At 33.7% G+C, this 27,217-nt stretch overlaps 2 protein-coding genes across 2 annotated transcripts; both read left to right on the top strand.

Moving 5' to 3' along the window:
* The first annotated feature begins 2,718 nt into the window (after window positions 1-2,718).
* Window positions 2,719-4,188, top strand: LOC107793401 (uncharacterized). The gene has a single exon (XM_016615746.2). The coding sequence runs from the start codon at window positions 2,719-2,721 to the stop codon at window positions 4,186-4,188; it is 1,470 nt and encodes a 489-aa protein (XP_016471232.2).
* Window positions 4,189-6,206: 2,018 nt separating this feature from the next.
* Window positions 6,207-8,874, top strand: LOC107793400 (high affinity nitrate transporter 2.4-like). The gene is made up of 3 exons (XM_016615745.2): window positions 6,207-7,032; window positions 7,128-7,243; window positions 8,168-8,874. Exons 1-3 carry the CDS (start codon window positions 6,214-6,216, stop codon window positions 8,832-8,834), a joined length of 1,602 nt encoding a protein of 533 aa, XP_016471231.1. The 5' UTR covers window positions 6,207-6,213; the 3' UTR covers window positions 8,835-8,874.
* Window positions 8,875-27,217: the final 18,343 nt, after the last annotated feature.

Here is a 27,217-nt window from a genome sequence, read left to right as displayed (position 1 = left end):
CATCAGTAGAGGCTTGTAGATATATCTTGTTAGTTAGTGCAGTATGTTGGGCTTGTTGGCCTTGTATGTATATTTTTTTTGTTTGTCAGCTGTAGTAGTTATGACGACCTTGTCGGCCCAGCTTTATATTGATGTTTAGTAAAAGTTAGTTTCCGTTCAGATTTATATTTTGTTTCGCAAATTGTCTTGTAATGTGGCCCCATGGCCAAAGTATGATACTGCATGTTCAGAGTCCTCAATCGCAAGTTGGTACGCTAGGTTAAGTGAGGCACCGGGTGCCGGTCTCACTGCCCAGGTTCGGGGCGTGACAATCACTAGATAGGTCACTCATTGGGACAGTGAAGTAGCTTGGTTATCTCAGAAAGGAAATAACAGAAGAGCAACTGGAGCAGTATTGAGGTCTTATTTACAGCAGCAGTATATCACATCTGGGCAGAAAGAAACAACATGAGATTCCAACAAACCGGGCAAGAAAGCAGCACTACAATTTCACATTATAGGCAAAGGCGGATTTACTATGAAAAATGTGGTTCACGTGAACCCATGGTCCCTCGGCTAAAATACGTATATGATGTACATAATTTGCAAAAAAGTAGTTATATATATTTGCTGGCACCCATGGTCAAAAAGGGTGAAGTGGTGCATTGGTTTTGCCTTCTTATTCCTAAAAGCCTAAGGGCAAGGGATCGAATCCCTGCTTGGCTTTTGGTTATTTTATTTGTTTTTCTTAAATCTTTTTTTTTCTCTTTCTATTTATTTATTCTAACGCAACCTTTCATATATCCTATTAGATATATCAGTGCCCAACTTCTACACAGAGATGACAATCTACACGGTTCCCCAATTCCCAAATATCAAAATTATTCCCTAATTCCTAATCTCAATTTATCCCAAAAGCCAAAAGGTCACACGTTAAAAAGAAGAAGCAAAACCCTAGTTCCTATTTTGATTTGTTCTTATTTCTTGTTCTAAAAGCTAAAGCTAATCTTGACATCTTGTCTCCATTTACTCTATAACTGCTTGTGCAATGCTATTTTCCAATTCCTCCAAGGTAAGGTCCAATCTTTTTCTAAACTAGTTAATAAGTTTTCTTGTAGGTTTATTCCGATTTTGGAATTTTTTTTCCTGTAACTACTGAATGAAGGAGATTTTTTCTGATTTAGATTTATTTTGATAACTTTTCTTGAGCTAATCCTTTTTGATTGATAATTTGATATTGAATTACCAGCCCACTTCGATTGTAGTAACCGGAAATCAGACAGTTTAGCATTTGTCAAGGTGTTGATTAACATATTCGAACAAAAAGAAGTAAATGTAGATTCAAAAATTTGCCCATCGAGCAGAGTAGGAACCAAAACCTTTCCCGCTGCTGGTTCAGAATAACATGCATAGCATGAATAAACTAAGGACAAAGAACAAATGCCTTAGAATTGTAGTTTAAAATAGTCGACTCAGTAGATTGGACTGCTTGATTTGCATGACGTACTCACTGTCACCAAGAATTAACTGATGGAAGCCTTCTCTATAGGAACTTAACACAACAGTGGGCAAGCATTTCCATTTGATCTCAAAGATAAAATTATCAAAAGTTGCAGAAGAACTGGTAAGTTTTCATTTTATTTTAATTGAACTTGAAAGGGGTGTGATTCCTCTATTTTATTATGTTTGAAAGGGTGTGATTCCTCTTGTTTATTATGAATTTAAAAGTGTGATTCCCTTAGTTTTATTATGAATTTGAATTTTGATGATGGGAGATATTTGAATTTGTAGGAACATCAAAATGGATAAATTTGTGATCAGGTCAAACATTAGCCAATCAAGTTCCAATAGTAGTAGTCGGCCTTCTGTTAGTTCGAATATAGCTCCTGAAATCCAAAGAGGGGCAATCTTATCCCCTCCTTCAAATGTTGATAGTGTTCTTGAGCTAGGATCTCCCAATCCTGATCCCAAAGAAAGAATACTGATTCTTCAGTATGCCCCTAATATCCGAGATGAAGTAAGGAGACATTATATTCAAAAAGGGGCTTGTCAACCGAGTGGCCATGCATTCCCTAAAACTAAATTGGGAACAAAATGCGTCAATTTAATCCCGATTGGTTTAAGGGTCCATATTCTCAATGGTTGGAATATAGCATAAAAAGTGATGCTGCATTTTGTTTGTGTTGTTATTTATTTAAGAATGTACTTGAAAGTCGCGGTAATGCGGGAGATGCATTTACAAAAGATGGTTTTAAGGGTTGGAACAAGGGTACGGAAAGACTTAGAACGCATGTCGGGGAAGTAAGTAGTATCCATCACAAATGTTTTAATAGGATGCAAGATTTGATAAATCAAGAACAATCGATTCAATCTTCTTTTCACAAGCAAAGTGAGAAAGTAAAAAGTGATCATCGGATACGTTTAAATACCTCGGTTGATGTGGTAAGATTTCTCTTGAGAAATGGATTGTCATTTCGTGGTCATAATGAAAGTGAAGATTCCGAATACAAAGGTCTTTTTCTTGAACTTTTGGAATTTCATGGGGATAAGCATTTAGATGTGGGAAAGGTAATATTACATAAAGCTCCAAAAAATGATATAATGATTTGTCCAGCAATTCAAAAGGATATTGTGGATGCTTGTGCTAAAGAAACAATTAAAGCTATTATCTAAGATTTGGATGATGACTTTTTTGGGATATTGGTTGATGAATCAAAGGACATCTCACATAAAGAGCAAATGGACCTTGTTATACGATATGTTAACAAAAAAGGGGAGGTGATTGAGCGCTTTTTGGGTATTGTCCATGTGAATGATATATCTGCACTATCATTACAGAAAACAATTTATGATTTGCTTTTGGATCACTCGTTAAGCTCATCCAAGCTATGTGGACAAGGTTACGATGGAGCTAGTAATATGCAAGGAAGAATAAATGGCCTAAAGTCTTTGATTTTACAAGATGTTCCATCTTCCTATTGTGTTCATTGTTTTGCCCATCAGTTGCAATTAACACTTGTAGCTCTTTCTAAAAAGCATCCGGATGTGAATAATTTTTTTGATGTTGTCACTAACACATTGAATACTATTGGAGCATCTTTTAAACGCAGGGAAATACTTCGACAATACCAAGTAGAGAAGTTGGAAGAATTACTTAAGTCTGGAGAAATACTTACCGGCCAAGGATTGAATCAAGAACGTGGGCTCCAACGACCGGGTGATACCCGTTGGGGTTCGCATTTTAAGACCTTGGAAAAATTTTTGATTATATTTTCTTCGATTGTTAACGTGCTTAATGATATGCAACAAGATAGTCTTCTTTCTCTTGATAGATTTGCAGCAAAAAATCTTTTGGGTAATATTCAAGAATTTGAGTTTGTGTTTTTATTGCACTTGATATTCAAGATGTTGCTTTTTACAAATGAATTGAACAAAGCTTTACAAAAGAAAGATCAAGACATAGTCAATGCTATGAGGTTGCTTGACCTTGCAAAGATAAGATTGCAGACTATGAGAGAAAGTGAATTCGAGTTCTTAATGAATGAAGTTTACTCGTTCTGTGGTAAACATGATATTATGATCCCCAAAATGGATGAAGACTATCCAAGATCGAAACGAAAGAGGTCGGGAGTTTCATATTTACATCACTTTAGTGTGGAAATATTTTATGCAGCTATTGATTTGCAGCTTCATGAGTTAAATAGTCGTTTTGATGTAGTGACTAGTGACTTACTCCTTGGTATGGCTTATTTGAATCCGATTGATTCATTTGCTAATTATGACAAAGACGGAATAATGAAGTTGGCCGAGTATTATCCAAATGAGTTTGATGACAACAAGCTTCGAGATCTCAGCTTTCAGCTTGATAGTTTCATTGTCTATGCTCGAATGCCTCATAGCAAATTTATCAACTTGAAGGGAATGAAGGATCTTGCTATAGTGATGGCAGAGACGAAATTGGATCAAACTTGGTGTCATATTTATTTACTTGTGAAGTTGACTTTGATTCTACCTGTTGCTACTGCAAGCGTGGAAAGGGCATTCTCCTCAATGAAGCTCATAAAAAGTGATCTACGTAATAGCATTAGTGAAGAGTTTTTGAATGGTTGTTTAGTTTGCAATATAGAGCGTAAGGTATTTGCAACTGTAAGTAATGATGCTATTATTGATCTTTTTCAAAGTATGAAAACTCGTCGCGTACAATTGTAAATTGATAATATTTGTTTTTGTGATAATGTAACTAATTATTTTCTTGCTCGATAAGTTGTTGTGATTGTAAAATTTTATATTATCAAACTAAATATTAATCTTGAAAGTAATGGTGCACCCATCGTCCCGAATTTCTAGATCCGCCTCTGATTATAGGGCAACAACAGCACAAATGGCAACAAATATTAGAGAAACTAGACAGTTACCCTTGCTAAATATTCTAGCTTGGAGGCAGCGACTAGGACTAGACCCTTCCTGAAAGATGAGTAACACAATAGCTTGCTATGGAGCAATAGGAAGATAGTTGTTATCCCTTGGTTATTTTTGTATGACCCGACCCAAGGTGGTGTACATTTGATACTTTGGTTGATAAAATTTAATCTTTAACCAAAAAAAAAAAAAAACATTTCACATCCTTTTTCTCCATTTTAATATGCTATATGAGGGGCCATATAAAACGAGTGAAAATTGAATTTCAAGAGTTTGCATTGGTTCAAGAATTTAATAAAGAACTAACTGACAGAAAAGATAAAAGCATTCATCTAAACATTGTTGGTTTCCAGATAGTTGAAAGGACCAATCGCATCGTTTTCATATGCCCATGGCATATGCTGCGGACAAAATTTCAACTTCGCAAAAATGAAAAATACAATGTTAAACCATAGATAAACAAATATTTCTCGAAACAACTCCATGTGTTTTTTGCTGGAAAAATTAAACGCATAATTAGAAAATTTCGAGATCTAAATATTTAACTTTTTCTAATATGAGAAAACAAAATGAGGAAATGTATTTTTTTTTTAAGAAGGCAACCATTCGGCATGTGGCTTATACTTCTAAAACAAACAAAAACAAAGAACAAAATTAGAAGAACGATATTGTCAAAGTAACTATATAAAAACCTCTTAGGACATTCGAAAGGGTAAAAAACGATAAAATAAGAAAAGCGAAAAAGTAAAGTTGGACAAAGGGAAAAAAAAAATAGACGTTTAAAAATAGACCATAGTCTATGATTAAAACAGCAAGATGGAGACAGACGTATAAAAAAGTTAATTTAATTGCTACTAGTTGTGTGTGCTTGGGGTTGGGGTGGAAATTGACCCAGAAATTAGAAAGTGATGACGATACGATGCTAAGTTTATTTAATCTTTTGGTTTCCAATCATCTTGTAATGTATAGTTAAAATCATCTACATAGTTAGGGTAAAAACTATTTCACACTATTAGGTTACATTTATATATTATAGTAACATATTTTATTTTTAAGATTAAAAATCTCACAATTTAAGAAAACTTTCCTACAGATACTTGGAAAAAAAAAACATTACTAACGGTGTATATAACTTAAACAAGAGTAAAAGTCTATTTAATTGTAAGTGGATATAGTTAATTCTTATCAAGTCATCCACTAATGCTTATCAAGGAGTTACTTATAGTAGACTTGATTCTGTAAATCTTAACTTCTCGATACATAAAACTTAACCTCATTGCAAAAAATAATACTCCTACTTATTTATCACTACTTACGTATTAAAAACAATATAACAGTAAGAAATTAGGATACTTATTTAGATGTTCACATCAAGTATCTTTTACTACAATGAGTGACATCATTGATTATATATACATCTAGAGAACAAGATAAAACTTTTAAAACAGTAGTAGTAATTTTTATATATTAATAAGAAAAAACACCATTAGAATTTACAAGGACAGTTAATAGTATAGTTTCTGGATATCCATTATAGGCAGTGGCGAAATTAGGAATTTTCCCAAGGGTATTCAAATTAGAAAGAAATGAAGAAAAAAAATCCCAACAAAGGGTGTTCAATATGTATTATATTCCTCTAAAACTTACTCCAATATTTTACATATATACACAGTGTAATTTTTCGACTGACCACTTTTGTGACCATGTGGCTTCCCCACGGATTATAGGAATGCGTAACCTTGCACATTCACAAGGTTATAAAACCAAAGGAACATGCCCAACAAAAAACAATCTCACAATTCACTAAATTTAGCAATGACTGATCAAAATAGTACTGGTTCTCCTGGAAGTTCCATGCATGGAGTCACTGGCAAAGAGCAAACGTTTGCCTTCTCCGTTAAATCCGATCCCAAAATCCCCATAGACACAACAGCAAAATTCGCTTTACCAGTTGATTCAGAACACAAAGCTAAAGTCTTCAAAATATTTTCTTTTGCAAAACCCCACATGACAACTTTCCACCTTTCTTGGACTTCATTTTTCACTTGTTTCATCTCCACTTTCGCTGCTGCTCCACTTGTCCCTATTATTCGTGACAACCTTAACCTTAAAAAAAGCGACATAGGCAATGCTGGAATTGCTTCTGTTTCTGGTAGCATTTTTTCTAGGCTTGTTATGGGTGCAGTTTGTGACCTGTTAGGTCCGCGTTACGGTTGTGCTTTTCTTATGATGCTAACAGCTCCGACTGTATTTTGCATGTCGTTTGTATCGTCAGCTGGTGGTTACGTTGTTGTTAGGTTTATGATTGGATTTTCTTTGGCTACGTTTGTTTCGTGCCAATTTTGGATGAGTACTATGTTTAATAGTAAAATTATTGGACTTGTTAATGGTACAGCAGCAGGGTGGGGAAATATGGGTGGTGGGGTGACTCAACTGCTTATGCCGTTACTTTATGAGTTAATCCGCCGTGCCGGAGCAACTCCGTTCACGGCGTGGCGGATTGCGTTTTTTGTTCCGGGATGGTTGCAGGTGATCATGGGTTTATTAGTTTTGGGATTAGGTCAAGATTTGCCTGATGGAAATCTTGGTATTTTACAAAAGAAAGGAGACGTTCCAAAAGACAAATTTTCAAAGGTTATATTAACTTCAATTTTACACCAAGAAAGGTGGAAATGATTAATTTTCTGACTGTTTCTTTTATGGGTGAATCTTTTTTTCTTACTGATCAGGTGCTTTGGTATGCTGTGACAAACTACAGAACATGGATTTTTGTACTTCTATATGGCATGTCACTGGGCGTGGAATTAACCACTGATAATGTGATTGCAGAATACTTCTTTGACAGGTTAGATTCTGTTAATTAAAATGATCATATCTTTCTTTCCCCCTTTACTACTCAACTCTCTAACGTAGTGTATATATATACAGTCAAACGAACTTTCTATATCAGTTTCGTTTGTTCCAATATTTTCGGGCTACTATAGTGAAGTATTGTTATAAAAAGCATAGTATATTATACATAACATGAAAAGTTGATTTTAGTGGCGAAGCCACATGGTCACAAGGGTGGTCAATTGACCATCCTTCCGTCGAAAAATTACACTGTGTATATAGGTAAAATATTACGTTTTAGAGGTATATAACACACATTGAACACCCTTTGTCAGGAATTTTTTTTCACTTCTTTCAAATTTAAATAACCTTGAGATCCGCCACTTGTTGATTCCAAAGAAAATTTAGCCATTATAATGAAGTGTTGTTATAGAGATGACTATTATAGAGATGTTTGGCTTTACATGTAAAATACAATTCGGACATTAAATTTGTGCATTAACAGTCAAGCGAATCCAAAATTTAAACTTAATGTGGGTTCTTAATCTTGTACTAAACTCATTTATTACATATTAAACTTATAGGTTTAATTAGATTTAACACTAATTGAGATTTTAGTAAATTTTCACATAGATATTTATATTCTGTGCCGATCGAAAGTTCTAGCTGAACTCATAGCGAAAAGGCTACATCAAACTCTGTCCACAATTAATAGATAGTTTATGTTGTGTTGTTAAGTTAGTCTTATAGTAATAAGTAACTTTTCATTATAAGACAGTACTCAGAAAAGCAGGATGATAAATTGATAATAGTGCACCAAATTTCATAATTTAAATCCATACAATAGATAACAAAACCAACGAAAACAAAATCACATAAATCGTATCACCTACTACTAATATTTATTTATTTTTTGCATTTTTGGTTTAATATTAAGGTTTAACCTTAAGCTTCGGACGGCCGGCACAATTGCTGCAACATTTGGCATGGCAAACTTAGTAGCTCGACCACTAGGAGGCCTAATGTCAGACATAGCAGCTAAGAGATTTGGAATGCGAGGCCGTCTTTGGAATCTATGGATACTCCAAACATTTGGAGGAACTTTCTGTATTCTTTTGGGCAAATCCAACAAACTTTCAATTTCAATATTATCAATGATACTTTTCTCAATTGGTGCACAAGCAGCTGCTGGTGCAACATTTGGTATTATTCCCTTTATTTCAAGACGTTCTCTTGGTATTATCTCTGGATTAACTGGAGCTGGAGGAAATTTCGGTTCTGGATTGACACAACTTTTGTTTTTCACTCACGCTAATTATTCAACTGCTACTGGATTGTCATTTATGGGGGTAATGATTGTGGTATGTACACTTCCTGTTACGTTAGTGCATTTTCCACAATGGGGAAGTATGTTTTTACCCCCTAGTAAAAATGTTGGGAAATTTAGTGAAGAGTATTATTATGGGTTGGAGTGGAATGAGGAGGAGAAGTTAAAAGGGTTGCATGAGGGAAGCTTGAAATTTGCGGAGAATAGCCGGTCGGAAAGAGGCCGGCGGGTGGTTTCTGTGACATCTCCGCCGGATGCTACACCACCTACTGTGTAAACTTTATACTACTATATGGTACCTGAAATGTTTTGCTCAATTTCTATTCCATGAGTTCTGCAATGAAACAAATATGAAAATGAATACTCCCTCCGTTTCAATTTAAATGAGATAGTTTAGTTCGGCACGGAGTTTAAGAAAAAAGACTTAAAAACTTAAGGGGTAAAAGTTTTGTGAAGCCATGGCATTTGTGTAATTATAAAAGCTTCTCATTAAGGGTAAAATGGATAATTAAGAGTTTAAAGTTGAATAATTTCCAAATTTAGAAATGTGTCATTTATTTTGGAACAGACTAAAAGGAAAAGTACCTCATCTAATTTGAAACGGAGGAAGTATATACGTAAATTGTGTTAAAAGTTTATATTTCAGGTACAATTTAATCGTTACCATACAAGCTTTGCTACGAAAAGTTATATGTTGTTATATATCAATTTATTTCTCTTGGTGTGAAAAACATATATGAATATTAGATCTTAAAGGATCACAATATATTGCTAGAAATAAAACCAACAAACAGATCATGCCTAGTATTTTAGTGTAGTTGGTATTCGATCTTGCCTAACGGCTAAGGTCCCTTATCATAAATGGTATGGAAAAAGCTAAAAATTTACTGTTCCATTGAGATCAAATTCCTAATCACCAAGGTTAAGTCACAATAAAGTGATAATATGTACTAATTAGTCATGATGTGTGATAAGCGTATATGTAAAGACATGTATAATATATTCATTAAATTGATGTTTCCACGTGCGAGCCTTGTTTGGTATGGTCCATAATAAATGTTGGGAATATATGGAATATGGGCCGGGTTGGTCTATTTTTGGGGTTATTATCACTTTTAGTCCGCGCCAAAACCTATTTATATTTGGTAGCCGAAAGTGTATCAAATTTGTATAATTTTTGTATATAACATACATAATGTATATATATACAAAAAAATATAGAAAAATATACACTTTCGGTTATTATTTTGAGAGTGGCTATACAGTGTCATTTTTTAGGGGAAACTACCAGCTATATCCATTTATAATTATCTCATTACAAAAATTGGTCAATTCATAAAATATTACTAATATTAGCCAATTAGCTATTTGTAGCAAAAAAATATCAATTTTTTGCTTTCTTTTGAGTGGTGTTATTGGAATAGATTGGGTACATTTTAAGGAGCTTAAATCTCAATTTTGGGATGATTTGGTGAAGTTTTGAGGTGGTTTGAATTGAAAATTCGAAGTAAAAACTGAACATGAAAAAAAATGATATGTGTATCACACGGTGTATCATTTATGTATCACATATGTATCATTTATGTATCAATTGTGCATAACATGTATATCTATGTATACCTGTGTGTGAGATATATGCCTCATACATGTTTGATACATGTGTCGCAGAAGAATTTTTTGAACTCGATTTAATTACGAATTTTGATATAAAACCAGTCCAAATCACCTCCAATCTTCCTCAAATTTAGTATATTGACTTATTTATATGTTTTCAATGAATTTCAACTATACTCATTGAAAAAGTTTCTTTTTTGCTTAGATTTTTGAAATATTGTATATATTTTTTGGTATTTCATCACCTTATTTGCTACCTCATCTATGAAATTTCCTTTCCGTCTTGGATCTAATGTTGCTAGTCACGCTTAAAAATATGGAAGGTGATTTTTACATGTGATTCTTTGAGAGAAAGAGCCTTATTTATCTGATTTTTTAATATTTATATGTGCTTGGCTAATTTTGGTAAGTATAGAACTAGTGACTACAGGTTGGTAAGTTGAGACTTATTTGAAACATTTGTGTAAGTTTCCATTTTTCCAGGCCAATAGGCCCAGACCTTCGCAGGCCCCATTATAGCGGGCTGGGAGCGACTGCTTTTGGTGGATCTGGGCTAATCTCACCTTTCACAACCCCAGCCCAGAACTTGCCTAAGTTGACTTATATTTCTTCAACTCAAAAATTGAGACTTAAATCACCAATGATAAAAATAAAGCCCTTTGTCATAATATACAAACTTTTAACGAAATTAATTTAATTAATATTTAAACTGATGGACTTAATGCATATAAGTTATTTAGAAATTGAATAATTAATATAAGTTCGAATAATTGATACTGAAACTGACATTATTAGACATTTTGATGAATTGTTGTTGAAAAATGCTACACTATCATTTAAAAGAGTAGGATTTTTCTCTTGAAAATGACCTAGTGGTCCACGGTTTTATTTACAACTTGTTGGCTCTTTGTCTTTAAGGATAGGCCAAATACATATACAGACCATTAAATTTGGTCTAATTTTTCATTTTGATACTTTAATTCAGCTTTGTTCTATTTTGGTCTTCCAACTCCATTTCTTTTGTTCTACTTTGACACAAAAAATTTTCTCCCAGGTAAAAATGTAGCGCGTGTAAATACCCAGCTGCTACCTCCTCCCCTCCCCCCTCCCCCGCAAGAAATTTTTTTTTTTTTACTTTTTTTCGGTAATTTCAAATTATTGTTTTTTCGTTTTTTCAGCCCACATTCCGGGGAATTTTTTTTTTATATTTTCAGTAATAACTACGAGTTCAACTGAACCCATAACTTTCAACGCAGAGTAAAAATTCTTAAAAATGTAAAATATATATATAGACCCATAACATTTAAAAATATAATGGGTTCTTTTGTTCTTCTTTGACACAAAAACTTTTATCCCAAGTAAAAATGCAGCACGGACAAATACCCAGCTGCTACCCCCACCCCCCGCAGATTTTTTTTTTGTAATTTCAAATTATTATTTTTTCATTTTTTTTTTTGTAATTTCAAATTATTATTATTTTCGTTTTTTCTTCCCCCCTCCCGTGGAAAAAATATTTTTTATATATATATTTTCAGTAATAACTACGGGTTCAACTGAACCCATAACTTTCGACGCGAAGTAAAAATTTGTATGTAAAAATTCATTAAAAATGTAAAAACAATAGATATAAACCCATAACTTTAAAAATATAATAGGTTCAATGTTAAAAACATTAAAATTGAATCCATAGGATTTAAATTTTGGATCCGTCTCTACGTTGGGAGTATAAAATCTGGCTTAAAAAATGGCTCTCACGCGCTTATAAGGGTGAGGCAAATCACACATGGAATCTAGTAAGTTTTTGCGTCAAAGTGGAATAAAATAAATGGGGTTAGAGGGTCAAAATAAAATAAGATAGTTAAAGTGTCAAAATAAAAAATTAGGCCAAATTTAATGGATTGTCTATGTATTTGGCCTTAAGAATACAAACACATGTAAGTTTGAACGGCTTTGGTCAAACAGGAAAATATGAAACTTTAACATAGTCATAACAGTACTGATCATGCACGTGAATGTGCGTTAGTCATCTAGCTGCAGAAATTCTAGTGTTTCTAATGGTTACTTTTTTCAAGTTTGGTACGAAAAATGTGAAAAAGAAGTTTCACTTTTACCACAAATGGTAAATTTTTTGTTTCCAATACCAGTCGAACCATCCTATAAATGTACTTAGTAATTTAAAAGTAAAAACTTGGCCCCTTGTATTCTGTAATCAAATTAAGGATTTAGGTTAAAATCGAAAAAAGAGTTTTTAAAGTTGTGTTGAAAATAATTTTTGAAAGTTGAAGTTGCGTTTGGTCATATATTTTATTTGAAGAAAGGTTGAAATTTTGGAAGTGGAAGAAAAAATTTCACTCAAAAACTGTCATAAACCAGTTTTTGGGAACTTGAAAATTTTCGAATTTTTTTCTTCCAATACATGATCATATTTTACAAACAAATAATATTTTCAACTTTAAAAAAAAAAACCCAAAATCTATGAGCAAACAGGAGCTTAATTAAAGCGATGTTTTCTTTTTTCCTTGCTCTTTTGCTTCTCATTTTAAAAATTCTACCTTTAGTTAATACGCAAATACAATTTTGAATTAGAAAATAACAACAATATTTGCGGCTGATACAAATTTATTTAGGATGAAACACTAATCTAATCCCACAACAAAAAATCACTAAGATCAACAAAAGAAGCAAGTAAAGTCTATTCTGGCATCAGATGGGCAGAGCCATTTTCAGTCAAATAAAAATTTTAACAATGATGTTCACCAGTAACTGTGAATATGACAGTCACAATTACCTAACCTTTTTCCTACTAAGTGATAGAAACAATTCCATGATATCATGTGAAAAGCCGAAAAGGAATTAATGTAAATTAGTACAACCATAGACACAGTGGACGGATCCATGATTTAAAGTTTATGAGCTTCTACAGTAATCCTAAGTTAATATATCATGATAATCAGATTTACAGTCAAATATTTATAAATATTTAGGGATCGTTTGGTATGAGGTATAAGTAGATATAGTGCTGGTATAAAAATTTAATATCACCTTAATACTTTATTTGGTTAGCAAAGCTGGTATAAGTTATTCCGGGACACAATACCAGGATAACTAATTCCGAGCATAACTTATCTCAGCATAAGTCGTATTCAAACCAAACGACCCCTTAGTGTTCTCTAAATCGAGACATCATCCAAACCGGTGCTTGGTCCATTTATTCGTTAACCTACTGTTCTCTCTGTTACTCGAATTCTCCGCGCAACAATTCGTAGTAATATTATAATCATTTTCAAGGTATAAAACACATACACAGAGACAGACCCAAGATTTAATGGTAGCGGGGCACCACTATCTTTAACAGTGACAATTATCCGGTAGCTATCACTGGTGGTTGCCTGTGGGTTGTCGTGTGGAGAGAGAGAGAATTGAACAATAAGCTTTTGATTTAGGGATTTAACTAAAAGTAAAAGAGGTAAAGCAAATAAAAAAGGAATGGGCAGGTAGTAGCTAAAAATATGAGCCTTTGGGCTGACCATATTTTCCAACTAAAATATGGGCCATTGGGCTATCATATTAAATTGTCCAACTGAAAAATAGAAAACATGGAAAGCAGCTGTGTGGATGCAAATATTGGAACTCAAGTATTTGGCATGAAAGCAGCAACTCCTACCATTGCCCCAAAGTGCTTTTCTGTTTGAGGGTTCCCAGAGAAATATATATCCTATTTTGAAGCTATATACACATATATATCAATAATATTTCCGGAGTTACCGGGGGCCGGTGAACCCCTCCTCTCCATGTGGGTCCGCCTCTGCACATATATATATTAGATTTCTACTGAAGCTTAAGAAATCCGGTGACCCTTCAATATTACAAGTAGGTCCGTCTTTGTATATAGAGTCTGAGCAAAAATTATTGTGTTCACATGAATCTATAAGATTACATTTTGGATCCGCCGCTATAGTACAATGTTGTATGTCACCTAAATCTAGATAAAAAAAACCTTACACAAAGTCATTGAAATCCAGTATAAAATGAAGTGACATTGGTATTATTAAAACCATACGTACATATATATCCTCTGCTCCAATAAGTGGAAGAATCCAACCAATTACCACATACCAGAGCCCAGAGGCTGCAGTTTCATTACTATATATGAATACTACTACTACTTTTTTTCTTTTCGTAACCATGGCACCAAGAGAATTTGAAATTGAAGAAAGCATTAATATTACTGCAAATTGTTGCGTTGAAAACTCGAATAAGGGAGAGAAGAGTAATTGCAGATCTTTCAGAAAGAAGTGCAGTCATCTGGCAAAGAAGCAGAAAGCTAAGTTTTACATTCTAAGGAGATGTATAGCTATGCTTGTGTGTTGGCATGAACGGAACGATCATTGAATTTGGAAGAAGAAATGAAAGCTTTTGTAGAGAAGATGTACTTAAAAGATTATTGAGGGTATGTTGATAACACTCTCAGAAAGTTTTAACTCATTTTAATTTTGAATGTTCTGTGATTCTGTTCGCTTCTTCTCCTTTTTTCCTTTCTTTTCCAGGTATCTTGGAGATTTGTGACTTATTTTATCATATTGCTGTCACGACCCCAAACACCTCGGTTGTGATGGCGCCTATCACAGTAATAAGTCAGCCAAAACAATACGAACAATATGAAGATCTTTTGTAAAATTCATTTTTCTAACAGATTAAGTCTCAAATCTTTCATGCTTAAAATATCAAAAGAAATACGCGGAAACAAGTACGTAAATACATCAACACAGCCCGAATCTGGTGTCACTAGTCATGAGCCACTAAGTACAACTCAACATTGTCTGCTTAATACAAAATAAGTCTGAAATATAAAGTACTAGGATAGGAAGGAAAATGGTAGGGCTGCGAACGTCGTGCAGCTACCTTGCTAACTCCGGAAATACACAGAAGCTGCTGAAAGCTCAGAAATACCTGAATCTGCACACAAGATGCAGGGAGTAATGTGAGTACGTCAACCCAGTAAGTAATAAAAGTAAATAAAGACTAAGCAGTAGGAAATGATAGATCCACATCAGGATAAACTCAGTAAGCACATCAAGCTTTCAAGTCAGAATATGAGTCAATCGTCTCATTTATAATTCAGCTTTTGGTAAAAATCATTTGAAGATGCTTTCCAACAGTTTCAATAGAGGTTCAATACAATTTATAGTAAAAGTGCTGAAAATCATAATCGGCCCCTCGGGCAAGACATAGTTCGTTTACAGCCCCTAGGGCAAACAGGAATCATAAACATCTCATAACATAAAATTCTCAGTGGAAATAACAAAGCCAAATCATTGATTAAATTCCGAACATCTCGTGAAAACTTCAGTTTAAATGAAAGTTGTTTAAAAGCATTTGTTCAACACTTTCAACCGAGGCTCAGTATAAAGATGAGTGAAAACAGCAGTTTCATAAAACAAGTCCCTCGGGAAAAACATCACTCATATATGTATACAGCCCCTCGGGCAAGCCTCTCAGTCACTCGAGACTCAACTCTCATTAATCAGCGCTCACACTCAGCACTCACGTTCAATAGGTACCATATAATAATTGTTGCGGCGTGCAGCCCGATCCATAAATATATAGTCGACTGCGCTCACTGAGGGTGTGCAGACTCTTGAGGGGCTCCTATAGCCCAACCGCTATACCGCTGCGGCGTGCAACCCAATCCAACATATCATTGTGGCGTGCAACCCGATCCATATATCGTTGCGGCATGCAGCCCGATCCATATACCTATATATATAACCAGGCCCTCGACCTCTCTCAGTCATCAACCTCACAATCAGGCCCTCGGCCTCTCTCAGTCATTAACCTCACATTCAGGCACTCGGCCTCTCTAAGCCATCAACTTCACAAGCCACTCGGGCTATCAGTAAAACGGGGCGTTCAGCCCAAAATATCATTTATAGTATCAAAACTGAGTAAATAAGGCTAAGTTATGAAATCAGTAAAATACAGCATGACTGAGTACAAATATTAAGTCAAAACAGTGAGGCATAATAGTAAAAGGCCCCTAAAAGTCCAAACAGTTGGCACGAGACCCAAATATGACATTTAGTTCAAAACATGATAATACTTTCCAAAACATAGTAGTATCAAATAGTTTTCAATCAAATACGCGACTTAATAGTCGTACATGACGGATCAAGTCACAATCCCCAACGGTGCACGACCCCACGCCCGTCATCTAGCGCATGTGTCACCTCAAGGTAGCACAACGATGTGAAATCCAGGGTTTCATACCCTCAGGATAAGATTTATAATCATTACTTACCTCAAACCAAGCGAAAATCCTACTCTGCGACGCCTTTGCCTCTCGACTCGGCCTCAACTCGCCTCGAATCTATCAAAAATCAGAATCATAATATCAATATACGCTAAGGGAACAAAGAACCATGCGAAAATAATCAATTTACATCAAAAATCCCGAAATTGATCAAACCCGGCCCTCGGGCTCATATCTCGAAATCCAATAAAACTCACATCGATAGAATCCTTATTCTTCCACGGGTCCATACATACCAAGAACATCGAAATCGGACCTTAAATGACCCCTCAAATCTCCAATTTTTATCTCTCCAATTTCAAGCCCTAACTTCCCAATTTTTCATCCTTAATCTCATAAATTTCATGCTTAAATAACTGAAAATCAACATAGAATCAAGTTTTTGGTTCAAGAAACTCGCCGCAATGAAAACCCCCTTGATTCCCTTTTCAAAACCCTCCAAAAAGCTTCAACTCCGGATAAAAATGGTGGAAAATAACTCAAATTTCGCGAAGGGGAACTTATATACTTTCTGACCCAGGGATTCCGCACCTGCGGTCCTTTTACCGCTCCTGCGGTCGAACCAACCGCATATGCGATTTTCACTTATTGCCCTGGAACCGCACATGCGCCTCAATACCCGCACCTGCGGTCTCGTAGGTGCGTTCCACCTTCTGCACCTGCGACTTCTGGCCTTCTCGCTTATGGCCGCATCTGCGACTGCTCTAGCGCTTATGCGATCTTGCACCTGCGGTCCCCAATCCGCAGGTGCGGTTATGACAGAGGCAGCAGTTGAAGGTGCTCACTTCCAAAACCAAACTTTCCGAAAATCTTTTGAACTCATCCCGAGGCCTCCGGGACCTCAACCAAAAATACAAACAAGTCACGTAATACTATTCAAAATTATACCAACCTTCGGAACACTCAAAACAACATCGAATCATCAAAACACTCTCGGATTCAAGCCTAAGGTTTCCAAAACTTTCGAATTCCGCAAACGACCAAAAAGCCTATCAAATCTCCTCCAAATGACCAAGAAATTTGCACGCACGTCACAAAATGACACAACGGGCCTACTCCAATTTTCGGAATTTCATTCTGACCCCGATATCAAGATTTTCACTGCCAGCCGGAAAACGCCAAATTTTCAATTTCGCCAACTCAAGCCTAAATTTACCCCGAACCTCCAAATCACATTCCGGACGTGTTCCCAAGTCCAAAATCACCTAACGGAGCTAACCAAATCATAAAACTCCAAATCCGAGATCAAATACTAAAAAGTCAAAACTTGGTCAAACCTTTCAAACCTTCACACGGGGCTAGTCTTGCCCAGGAACAGGCGAGCAAAGTGCAAAAGCTCAAAACGACCGGTCGGGTCATTACAATTGCTTAACCGTTTTTCCGTTTTATTTAAACATATCATGACATTGGTGTCGCTATAATTTTTTTTATTAAAAAAATATTAAATACATCTTTCTTTTTAGAATGGACTAATAAGAAAATAATTTCAAATAAAAGGGGTATTATTTTTCAGGTTTTCACATGTTATATATCTATTGTCTATGTTGAAAGTAGGGGTGTTCATAAAAACTCAAAAAATCGAACCAAATCGAAAACCAAACCAAACCGATCAAAAAAAATCGATACTTTTTAGGTTTGGTTTGGTTTTGATTTTGAATTTTAAAAACATAAAATTTGGTTTGGTTTTAGGTTTAGTAAAATAATAACCGAAAAAAACAAATCAAACCGACTATAGAAGTAGTTATTTAAAATTATATATATAAGTATAAAGTTTCTAAAATTTTATGGTACATATTAGTCGTTTGTATTTTTAGTCTAGTTCTTTGCTATTTTAATAATCTAATTCTTTGCCTTTACATTATGATTTGATTGGTAGTTTTATTTTGCTAAATACAATAATTTATTTTACGTTAAAAATAATTGGTTTTTAATTGAGTACTTAAATTATTTATCACTATTTGATTCAATTATCATCAATATATTATGGCAAATGATAGATTTCTCAAAGACCAATTGGTTTGATAGCGTTACGTTAAAAATATAATCGTCGGAATATGTGTGTTTGGTAGTGTATGTCTCATATTTAAGAAAAAATTCAATAAGAATCGAAAAACCGACAAAAAGCGAATCGATAAAAAACTGACTTAATTGGTTTTGTTTGGTTCCACTATTTGAATAATCGACTTAATTAATTTGATTTCTTTTTAGGAAAACACCGATCCAGACCGAACCATGAACACCCTAGCTGAAAAGATGAATCCGAGTGAACACTCCAAGTCCGCCCCTACTATATCGTAATTTCTTAAACATGTAATGAAAAAACTTCTTCTTCTTTTTTTCTCTTAATTTCTTAATAAAATTGCGAGCGAACGGAGACTTAGCCAAGAATTGACAATAAGTGTACATTTAATTTAAATTAAACCACCAAAAATAACTAGCTTTGATTGATGCATTTTACATCTGGAAATGAGGAAATCTGAAGTTCTATCACCTTTTTTTTTTTTTTTGTCGAATTAGACTTTACTCTTAATTTTTTTATTTTTTTTTGGTTTGTTTCTTTAGTTTCTCGTGCCTAACAAATTAATTTGTATTAGAAGTTAATGCATCCGCTCCCAAATGTTGCTCATTTTTATCAAACTGAATATTTATCCAATATTCACGTTTTGGAAAAATAAGAAGTCGTTTATTACCTTTTCTTTCAAATTTACCATTATTGTTATTAAGTGTTAAATAAATGAGACTCTTAAGAGAAAAGTATAATTTAGACAATACTCATATAATAGTGACAATTAAATGACTTTTTTAAAGTGTGTATAAAAATCTTTAAAACCTGCCCCCAAAACACCAGCTGTAAATGTTTTGGCTATTCAGACAAACAAAATGAAGTCTTTTCGAGAGACAGGCCCAAGGTATCATTTTCATAATTTTCTTTGCTTTGTCGCACCACCTTTCCTCTCTTATTGACTCACTGCTTCTTTTGTTCTTCTTTTTTTTCTTTAGTAATTGTAATAAAATTCTCAAACAAAAAGTATTACTCCCTTTGGCTCATTTTATGACAAGTGGTTCGGTGTGAATTTGGGTCAACCGCACCTAATTTCAATGTGAATTCGAATATAGATCTTTATGTTCTTGAAATATAATCTATATATTTAAAAACAATATGAAAAGTACTGTAAGTCTGTAAAGTTACTAATTTAAATAAAATTTAAAAAATATGGGAAATTACAATAGAAAAGGCCGTTCCTCCCATAATACATAAAATCGGACATGGGGAGTATTAATCTTCTGAAAATCACCAAGAAAGAATGTTCATAGTTTGTCCTCATGCACATTTCCCTTTTGCGTAATTTTTTCTTTAAAAAATTATGTCACAATATTCGCGTCTACAATTTCAACTCTCTTCTTATGATTCTTGTTAGGATCGGGAACCCGGGTAGTGCGGAATTTAGCCAAACAACGGTATAATGACAATAACAAAGATAATGGAGTTGATAACAACGACAATTAAAGCATATAAAGAAGATATGAATTTAACGTGGTTCGGTCAAAATGACCTACGTCCACAAGCGGAGGGGGGTAATTTTACTATACCAACAAAAGTATAAAAGACAGTACAAAATTAGAGTAAACACTCTAATTGATTCCAAATACCCCAAGAGAATAACCTCACAAGATCACTCCAAATAAAGGGTTCACACAAGTGCTTCCCAACACTTAACTCTCGTACAAAACACTCTTAATAAAAGGAAGAAAGGAAGAAACAAGAAATGAAGACTCAAGTCTTGTTGATGTGTATTTGGTGTGTCTAAAATGAACTAATAACCTTCCCTTTTATAGGCAAAAAAGTCTTGGCCTCTTAGGTGTAAAAGAAGAGATACAACTTATACAAATGATGTCCACCATATAATGCAATATTTTTGGGTCCCAAAAAATATTGCTAACAAAGTCTACTTTGCAAGCATACTTATGTATGATGGAATCCATTAGCCAAAATATTGGCTATAATTACAATTTTTTTCTCAGTTTTATATGTTTATATGTGACTGCTAAAAATATTTTAAAAGGGAAGTAATAACTAAATTAAAAAAGAAGGGGAAAAAAGAAACGAAAGAATGGATTTTGCAAGTTTCAATGGAGAACGAGCGGAAGTGACTATTGGGATTATTTCTTTTCTAACCAAATTATTGAACCCCATTTTCATATGTTCACTCAACAAGTCTCAATGTAACGAAGAAAATTATAAAACAAAAGAAAAGTCCAATAGACATCCAACGATGAATCCAAAATTTTAACAAGATGGGTGCACTATTATAAATAGGCGTATCTTAAATTTAAATTTGAAGTATTCAATCTTTAATGTCTTATTATTGAACTCATTACGCGTTTGAAACAGATTTTGAATAAACAAAGAAAGAAAGACAAAGAAAAAAGTATAAAATACAAAATGAATGTGATTTTGAATAAACAAAGAAAGAAAGAAAGAAAAAGAAAAAAGGTATAAAACACAAAATGAATATGGGAATTGAACCTTAAACATCACTTGTAAAGGTGTATCTAATAGTCATTGCATTCTTCTGTTCCGTTTTAGTCTGTTCCAAAAAGAACGAACTCTTTTTAAATTTAGAAATAATTTAACTTAAACTTTCTATTATACCCTTCATGACGGGCTTTTAGAGTCATGTAAATACAATGACATGTTTAAAATCACAAATTTCAAAAGAAATCATATTCACACAAATGTTATATCTTGTTTAAGAACACATATTTCAAAAATCTTCATTTACTTTTTAAACTACGTGCCAATTAAATAGATTTACATAATTAAAATGGGGTACTAGTTTTAAAGATATATATATATATATAATTATTATATATGAAAGTATAGGTGCACGTAAACTCACGATCCTCCGCCTGAATACGCCCATGCCGACATCAAGTCGATATTGGAGGAGGGTGGTGGAAATAGGCCAAAATGGAGGATGTGAAAGGAGGTGATATAGAACCGACATCAAGAATCCTGAGGAGCGTGCATGTTAGTACTACTGACTTCTTTTACTACTCTGCAGTCTGCAACAGAAAAAGAGACTAAATTCTCACCCCACTCGTGTGCACCTTTCTTTTCAATGTTCATTTTGTACCATTTTGGGCCCCAACCCAAACATCTATTGACTTTCTTGGCTGTAATTAGTCACTAGCTAGTGTCTAACTTTCTTTTCACCCGCAAGGATAATAGTGGAGTGGTAAATATTCTTTTATTCTTAACTAAAAGTTTTAGGTTCGAGCTCTAAGTATGGTATCATTTTTGTTAGGAAGCTTTTTACCTCCAATATAGTACTTTTCGGTGTTAATTTTGATTTAGTCGGACCATCATGCGAGAACCCAACACACGATAGAAAACTCGGGAAAAAAAATCTAGCTTTTACCATTTGCAATTTCTGACTGATCGACCGCCCAGACATCAACAGGTACACCATTTTACCATTATAAGTAATTCAACATCAACGCCACATGCTTTTATTGGCTACATTAGTCTAAATATTTATTGGTGTCTCTACTATGCACAAGTGATGAGCTGTGACTCACTTGGTATTTTTTGCACTTATTTGTGTAATTATTCAGAGGAGTAATTGGCGGAATTACAGTTTTGTATATTACGTACAAGTTCGGCAGAATTCAATAACTTGGTCCAAACATTATATATATATATATATATATTAAGCTGTATTTCTTAGAATTTAAAATCCACAAATTCTAATTTCTATCTCCGCCACTAAAAGTAATACTATATCGGTAGTAGTTTATATTAAGTGATAATAATATTGTTCCTTTTACCGGTAAGCTAGAAAAAATATATATATCAAGAAAATTCTACAGTTTATATACAATTAGATGCAAGCGCCACCTCTGAATAAAGTGAAACCTGGATACCTTACCGGCTGAAGCAGATGCAACAAGAGTAGGTAAACTATGTAAGTGTTAATTTCAAAGTTCTCAGAAATGCACGTGTAAAAGAATTGTACCATGGTCTAAAATTTACCAAATATCTTAGCCTTAAGGCTGTCATGTGGGCTGGTCTCGGGCTTAAATGGGCTAAGTGGGCCGATCCTAAGTGGGTCGGTCCCGATCCCGGTCTTGGGCCGGATCCAAATTAAACGGTCTTTGCGTTCCCGGGCTTCGTGGTCTTTTTGTAGGAATTGGCTCGGGATCGTGCCCACGAACTAATAGCTCCGGGATAAGTGGGCCCAATAGTTTTTTTTAATTTTATAGAAGTTAGAGAAAAAAAGATGGTAATAAAAATATCTAAGGCAATTCCTTGTAAATTATATAATAGAATTATGACCTAAATTTTTTAATTCAAATTTAAAGACAAAAATATTGTAAAGAGATATTCAACGCAATGCATTATAATTTTATTATATCATTAAAAAAATATGGCAATATCTTTCTTAGTCTTCCTCCCCCCTATAGAATGAGCACAACAAAGTGCTAATACCACCATTGAGAAGAAAAAGAAACTAATCAAGATGTACCAAAATACAAGTTACATAATACATACTAATTTTTGTTCATACAAGTTATATGGTATCTCTTACAAGCTTCATAAATCTATTAAGGTCCGGAGGAATTTCCGTTGGTGGTGGCGGAAAAGAAGCTTGGTCATCACCACTTTCGGGCGATGCAGAATCTTCCGCAAGTTTAGCTAGCATTTCTTCGTAAGCTTCGTCTACCTCTGTTTGTGATTCAACAAGTCCAAAATTTCTTCTTTCCGAACGGATCTAATCTCTGAAAAGTACTGATTTTTCCAAGCTCATCCCCATAGACGCTCTATAATCACCGAGTTGAAGTCTTGCTTGGCTGAAAGCGCTCTCCGGCTCCACTTTTGAAGCTTGAATAGTTAAAACGTCTCAGGCCATCCTTGAAAGAATCAGAAAGTGTTTTTCTTTGTCCTTCCACCATTTCAAAATATTAAAGGAGCCGTCGGGATTCACCTCCTCAATTTCCTATGACAAATAAACTTCAAGCTCATTTAGTTGTGAAAAATTACTAGTAGTAGAACCTTGAGAATCCCTGAACCCCGCCCAAGCACTAAGTGCTCTTACTCTCACAATTCTTTTAGATGATTGAGAATTAGAAGAAAGAGTTGGAACATTTCGTCTAGCCTGATCTAATGCAATTTGCTAAGCATTATAAATAGTTTGAGCATTTATTTTAATTGAGGCAATCGCTTCCAAAAGTTTAGACAACTCCTCTTATTCAAGTACTAAACCAGTATAAACAGTTTCATACCAAAATTTGAGGACCTCATAATTTTATAGTAGGAATTAACAAGGCAGCAACATCATAAATAGGGGGAATAAGGAAAACATATTTTTTAAATTTTTTCTCATAGAATTAATAGCACGTTGATAAATTTACCCACCCTCTGAAAAATGAGCAAACAAATTTGCAAGTTCTGCAATATAAACTAAACAGTTAGAAATAATAGGATATTATTTCCCAGAAAATTCATTTGTAGTAATATGAAATTTTTCTAAAAAATCTACAAGCATTTTAACATTAGTCCAATCCGCATTTGTAAGGTGCTCATCATCATCACTGTAAGCACGTGATTTTTGCCCTATATGAGAATTACTCCCAAAAAATTCAAAAATAAAATAATTTTTCTTGGTGTGCAATTTTTGTGATATTTTGTGTAACTATTTGTATGTTTGTCTATGCATGTTTATTTGTTAAATTAATAAAAAATACAAAAATAGGCATCTTTTGCATTTTTAGCATTTAATGTCCAAATGAATAATTTTATGCTTAATTATTACTTAATTGTGCGTTAATTATTATTGGAAGTTAATTTGCGCTTTTATAACTTAATTTAGTTCTTAATAATAATTTAAGTACTTTTATAATTTAGTTTTATAAAAATAAAAGAAGAAAAGAGAACAAAAAAATAAAGAAAAATCGGATTGGGCCACTTCTTCAATTTCAAACCACATGCCCAAATAATTGCCCAACTTTCCCCATGACACGGTCCGTTTCAAACCGGGTCGATCCGGTCCGCTCCATTAACCCAACACCCCTTCTTCATTTTTGTCCAACACAAAACAAAACCAAAAAAAATAAAAAATAAAAAGTGAATTATCACTATTAATAGTTTTATTTTTTGTTTTTTTTATATATAAAAAAAATCCGAAAATATTTTATTTTATTTATTATTTTTATTTAAAAAAATATATATATATATAGTAATTTCGGAAATGATTTTAAAAAAATAAAAAATAAAAAAATAAAAAAAAGTAAAAGAATGTAGAAAATTTTAAAAAAAAGTAAAAAGTTTTAAAAAATTTAAAAGTAAAATAAGGTTGGAATTAAAAAATAAATATAAAGGTATCTGAAAATTTAAAAAATTTAAAGTAATTGAAAGTAGCATTTTTAAAAGAAAAAGAAAAGATAGTGGTTTGTTAATTAAAGAAAAGTTAAATAAAGTGAGATTCTCTTTTAAAAAAATAAAAAGTGGGATTTTAAATAAGATAAAGTAATTAAAGGTGGAATTTTAAAAATAAAAGTAAATAAAGGTGGGATTTCTTTTTCTAAAAAAATAAAAGCAATTTGTAAGTGGGATTTCTTTTAATTAAAAAAATAATAAAATAATAAAAAAACAAATCTGAAAATTTCGAAAATTTTGCTATAAATAGAAGAGAAAATTTAGGAAGAAGGGGTGGAAAAAAAGAGGAAAAACTAGATAGAGAGAAGAAAAAAAGAGGGGGCGGAGTGAGAAGTATACACCCGATATACATTCTGGATACACTGAATATACAGGGGCAGAATTCATTTTGGAGAGTTTTGAAGTTGAAAAAGAATAGTTACTGTTTCATTGCCTCGCTTAAGATCTGAAATAGTCAGAACCTTCCTGCCTTTTACTTCTTCTCTATACTTGGAGTCGTTTATAGTCTCCTGGGTTTTCTACTATTCCTACTGTTACTGGTCTATTCCTGTGTTGCTGGACTGTCGTTGTTGTGCTACATTGTTACTATTGTTGCTGCTTCTCAGCTTCATCTTCTCTTGTTTTCCAATACCAGGTACACGAATGTAATACTAGTTATTGCAAGCTAAAAAAGTGGAAGCATGAATACATATGAAGAATCGAATTTTGAAGTTTTAATTTCGCTTTTTCTCTGTTCCTTTTATTGATTGTATTTAGGCTATTTTATGTATTATTGAATAATAATTGGAATAAGAGAAAATAACATAAGTTAGTCTTTAATGAATCGGCTTGGCAAAACGGGTTAATTCACTAGCTATGAAGGTTCTAAGATTATCAACAGTAGGTTAACTGTGAACAAGTACTTAAATTTAGCTAAGGCATGAATTTGAACTAAATTTCGTGAATTAGGTATTAAGGCATGATTTGAGTTCAAACAAAATTAGAAGAACGTTTAAGTCTAATAAACTTTCTATTAAGCTTTAGTAATTATGGTTAAATCCAGTTTCAAATGGTTGTGAATAATTAATTCCAATAGTTTTTTTATATATAACAATGCGAGCTTCAATCTAACTATATTTGATTCTTTTGAATATTAGTTGTCAAATTTTTATTTTATTTATAATTTCGAATTTTTTTAGTAAAATTCTTGTTCATCAATATTTGTATTAATATAGCAATTAGTATGCCATGCTTTCTTAAATAAAAAAAAGCTCGTAATTAATTAGGATTTTCTTTATTTATTTTAGAGACTAATTTTAATAGAAAAGATGTAGTCGCTTTAGGATTTGTCCATTTAAAATAAATGAGATGAGCCTCGCCTAGTAAAATATATAGATTGCGGGGCCCTTACAAATGTATGTGTTAATTACTTAGAACTCGGGATCGGCCGCTTAGCGAACTTCACGGCCTTTTCTCAAAATAACCCTGCGCTAGTCGCTTTAGGCGCGTATTTAATAATGTTATCTCCTTAAACTCGGGTGCACATTTATGTGACCCAAATCCAAATCTCAACGAAATCGAAATGTGTCTCTAATCACGGGTACATTGATTGTGACGTGGTCTGAGATGTATTTCCATGACATTGCAAATTCTTTTTAATAATGAATGAGACGAGCCTCGACAAACAAAAAATGCACAAGCTGCGGGGCCCTCTAAATGTATATATTAAAATACTTAGAATTCGAGGACAGGCCGTTTAGCGAATTTTACGGCCTTCCCCAAAATAACAAGACGCTAGTTGCTTTAGGCGCGCCTTTAATAATTTATTTTCCTTAACTCGGGTGCACATTTATGTGACCCAAATCCAAATCTCAATCGAGTCGAGATATGCCAAACAACTACGGGTGCATTGATGTAACGTGGTTCGAGATATGTTTCCACGACGTTGCAATTCTCGTAAAATAATAACAATAAGTAAGAAAGCGGTAAAAAAGATAAAATTTTGCACATAAGTTCATATTTGTATAAAATCAGATAATCAAGCCGAATATAACAGTTGAGCGACCGTGCTAGAACCACGGAACTCGGGAATGCCTAACACCTTCTCCCGGGTTAACAGAATTCCTTATCCGGATTTCTGGTGCGCAGACTGTAATATGGAGTCATTCTTTTCCTCGATTCGGGATTAAAATTGGTGACTTGGGACACCCTAAATCTCCCAAGTGGCGACTCTGAAATAAATAAACGAATCCCGTTTCGATTGTCCTTTAATTGGAAAAAACTCCCTTGTACCCTCGCGGGTATGTAAAAAGGAGGT

Source organism: Nicotiana tabacum, chromosome 5, assembly GCF_000715075.1.
Source record: "Nicotiana tabacum cultivar K326 chromosome 5, ASM71507v2, whole genome shotgun sequence".
Taxonomy (NCBI): domain Eukaryota; kingdom Viridiplantae; phylum Streptophyta; class Magnoliopsida; order Solanales; family Solanaceae; genus Nicotiana; species Nicotiana tabacum.
This window is presented reverse-complemented; position numbering and strand designations above follow the sequence as displayed.

What these genes read in the sequence shown, in the direction of transcription:
- LOC107793401 (XM_016615746.2), top strand. Translation starts at nt 2,719, where the DNA reads ATGGACCTTGTTATACGATATGTTAACAAAAAAGGGGAGGTGATTGAG.
- LOC107793400 (XM_016615745.2), top strand. Translation starts at nt 6,214, where the DNA reads ATGACTGATCAAAATAGTACTGGTTCTCCTGGAAGTTCCATGCATGGA. An exon ending in CAAAAGACAAATTTTCAAAG is followed by an intron (nt 7,033 to 7,127) that starts GTTATATTAACT and finishes CTTACTGATCAG; the next exon opens with GTGCTTTGGTATGCTGTGAC. An exon ending in GCAGAATACTTCTTTGACAG is followed by an intron (nt 7,244 to 8,167) that starts GTTAGATTCTGT and finishes TTTAATATTAAG; the next exon opens with GTTTAACCTTAAGCTTCGGA.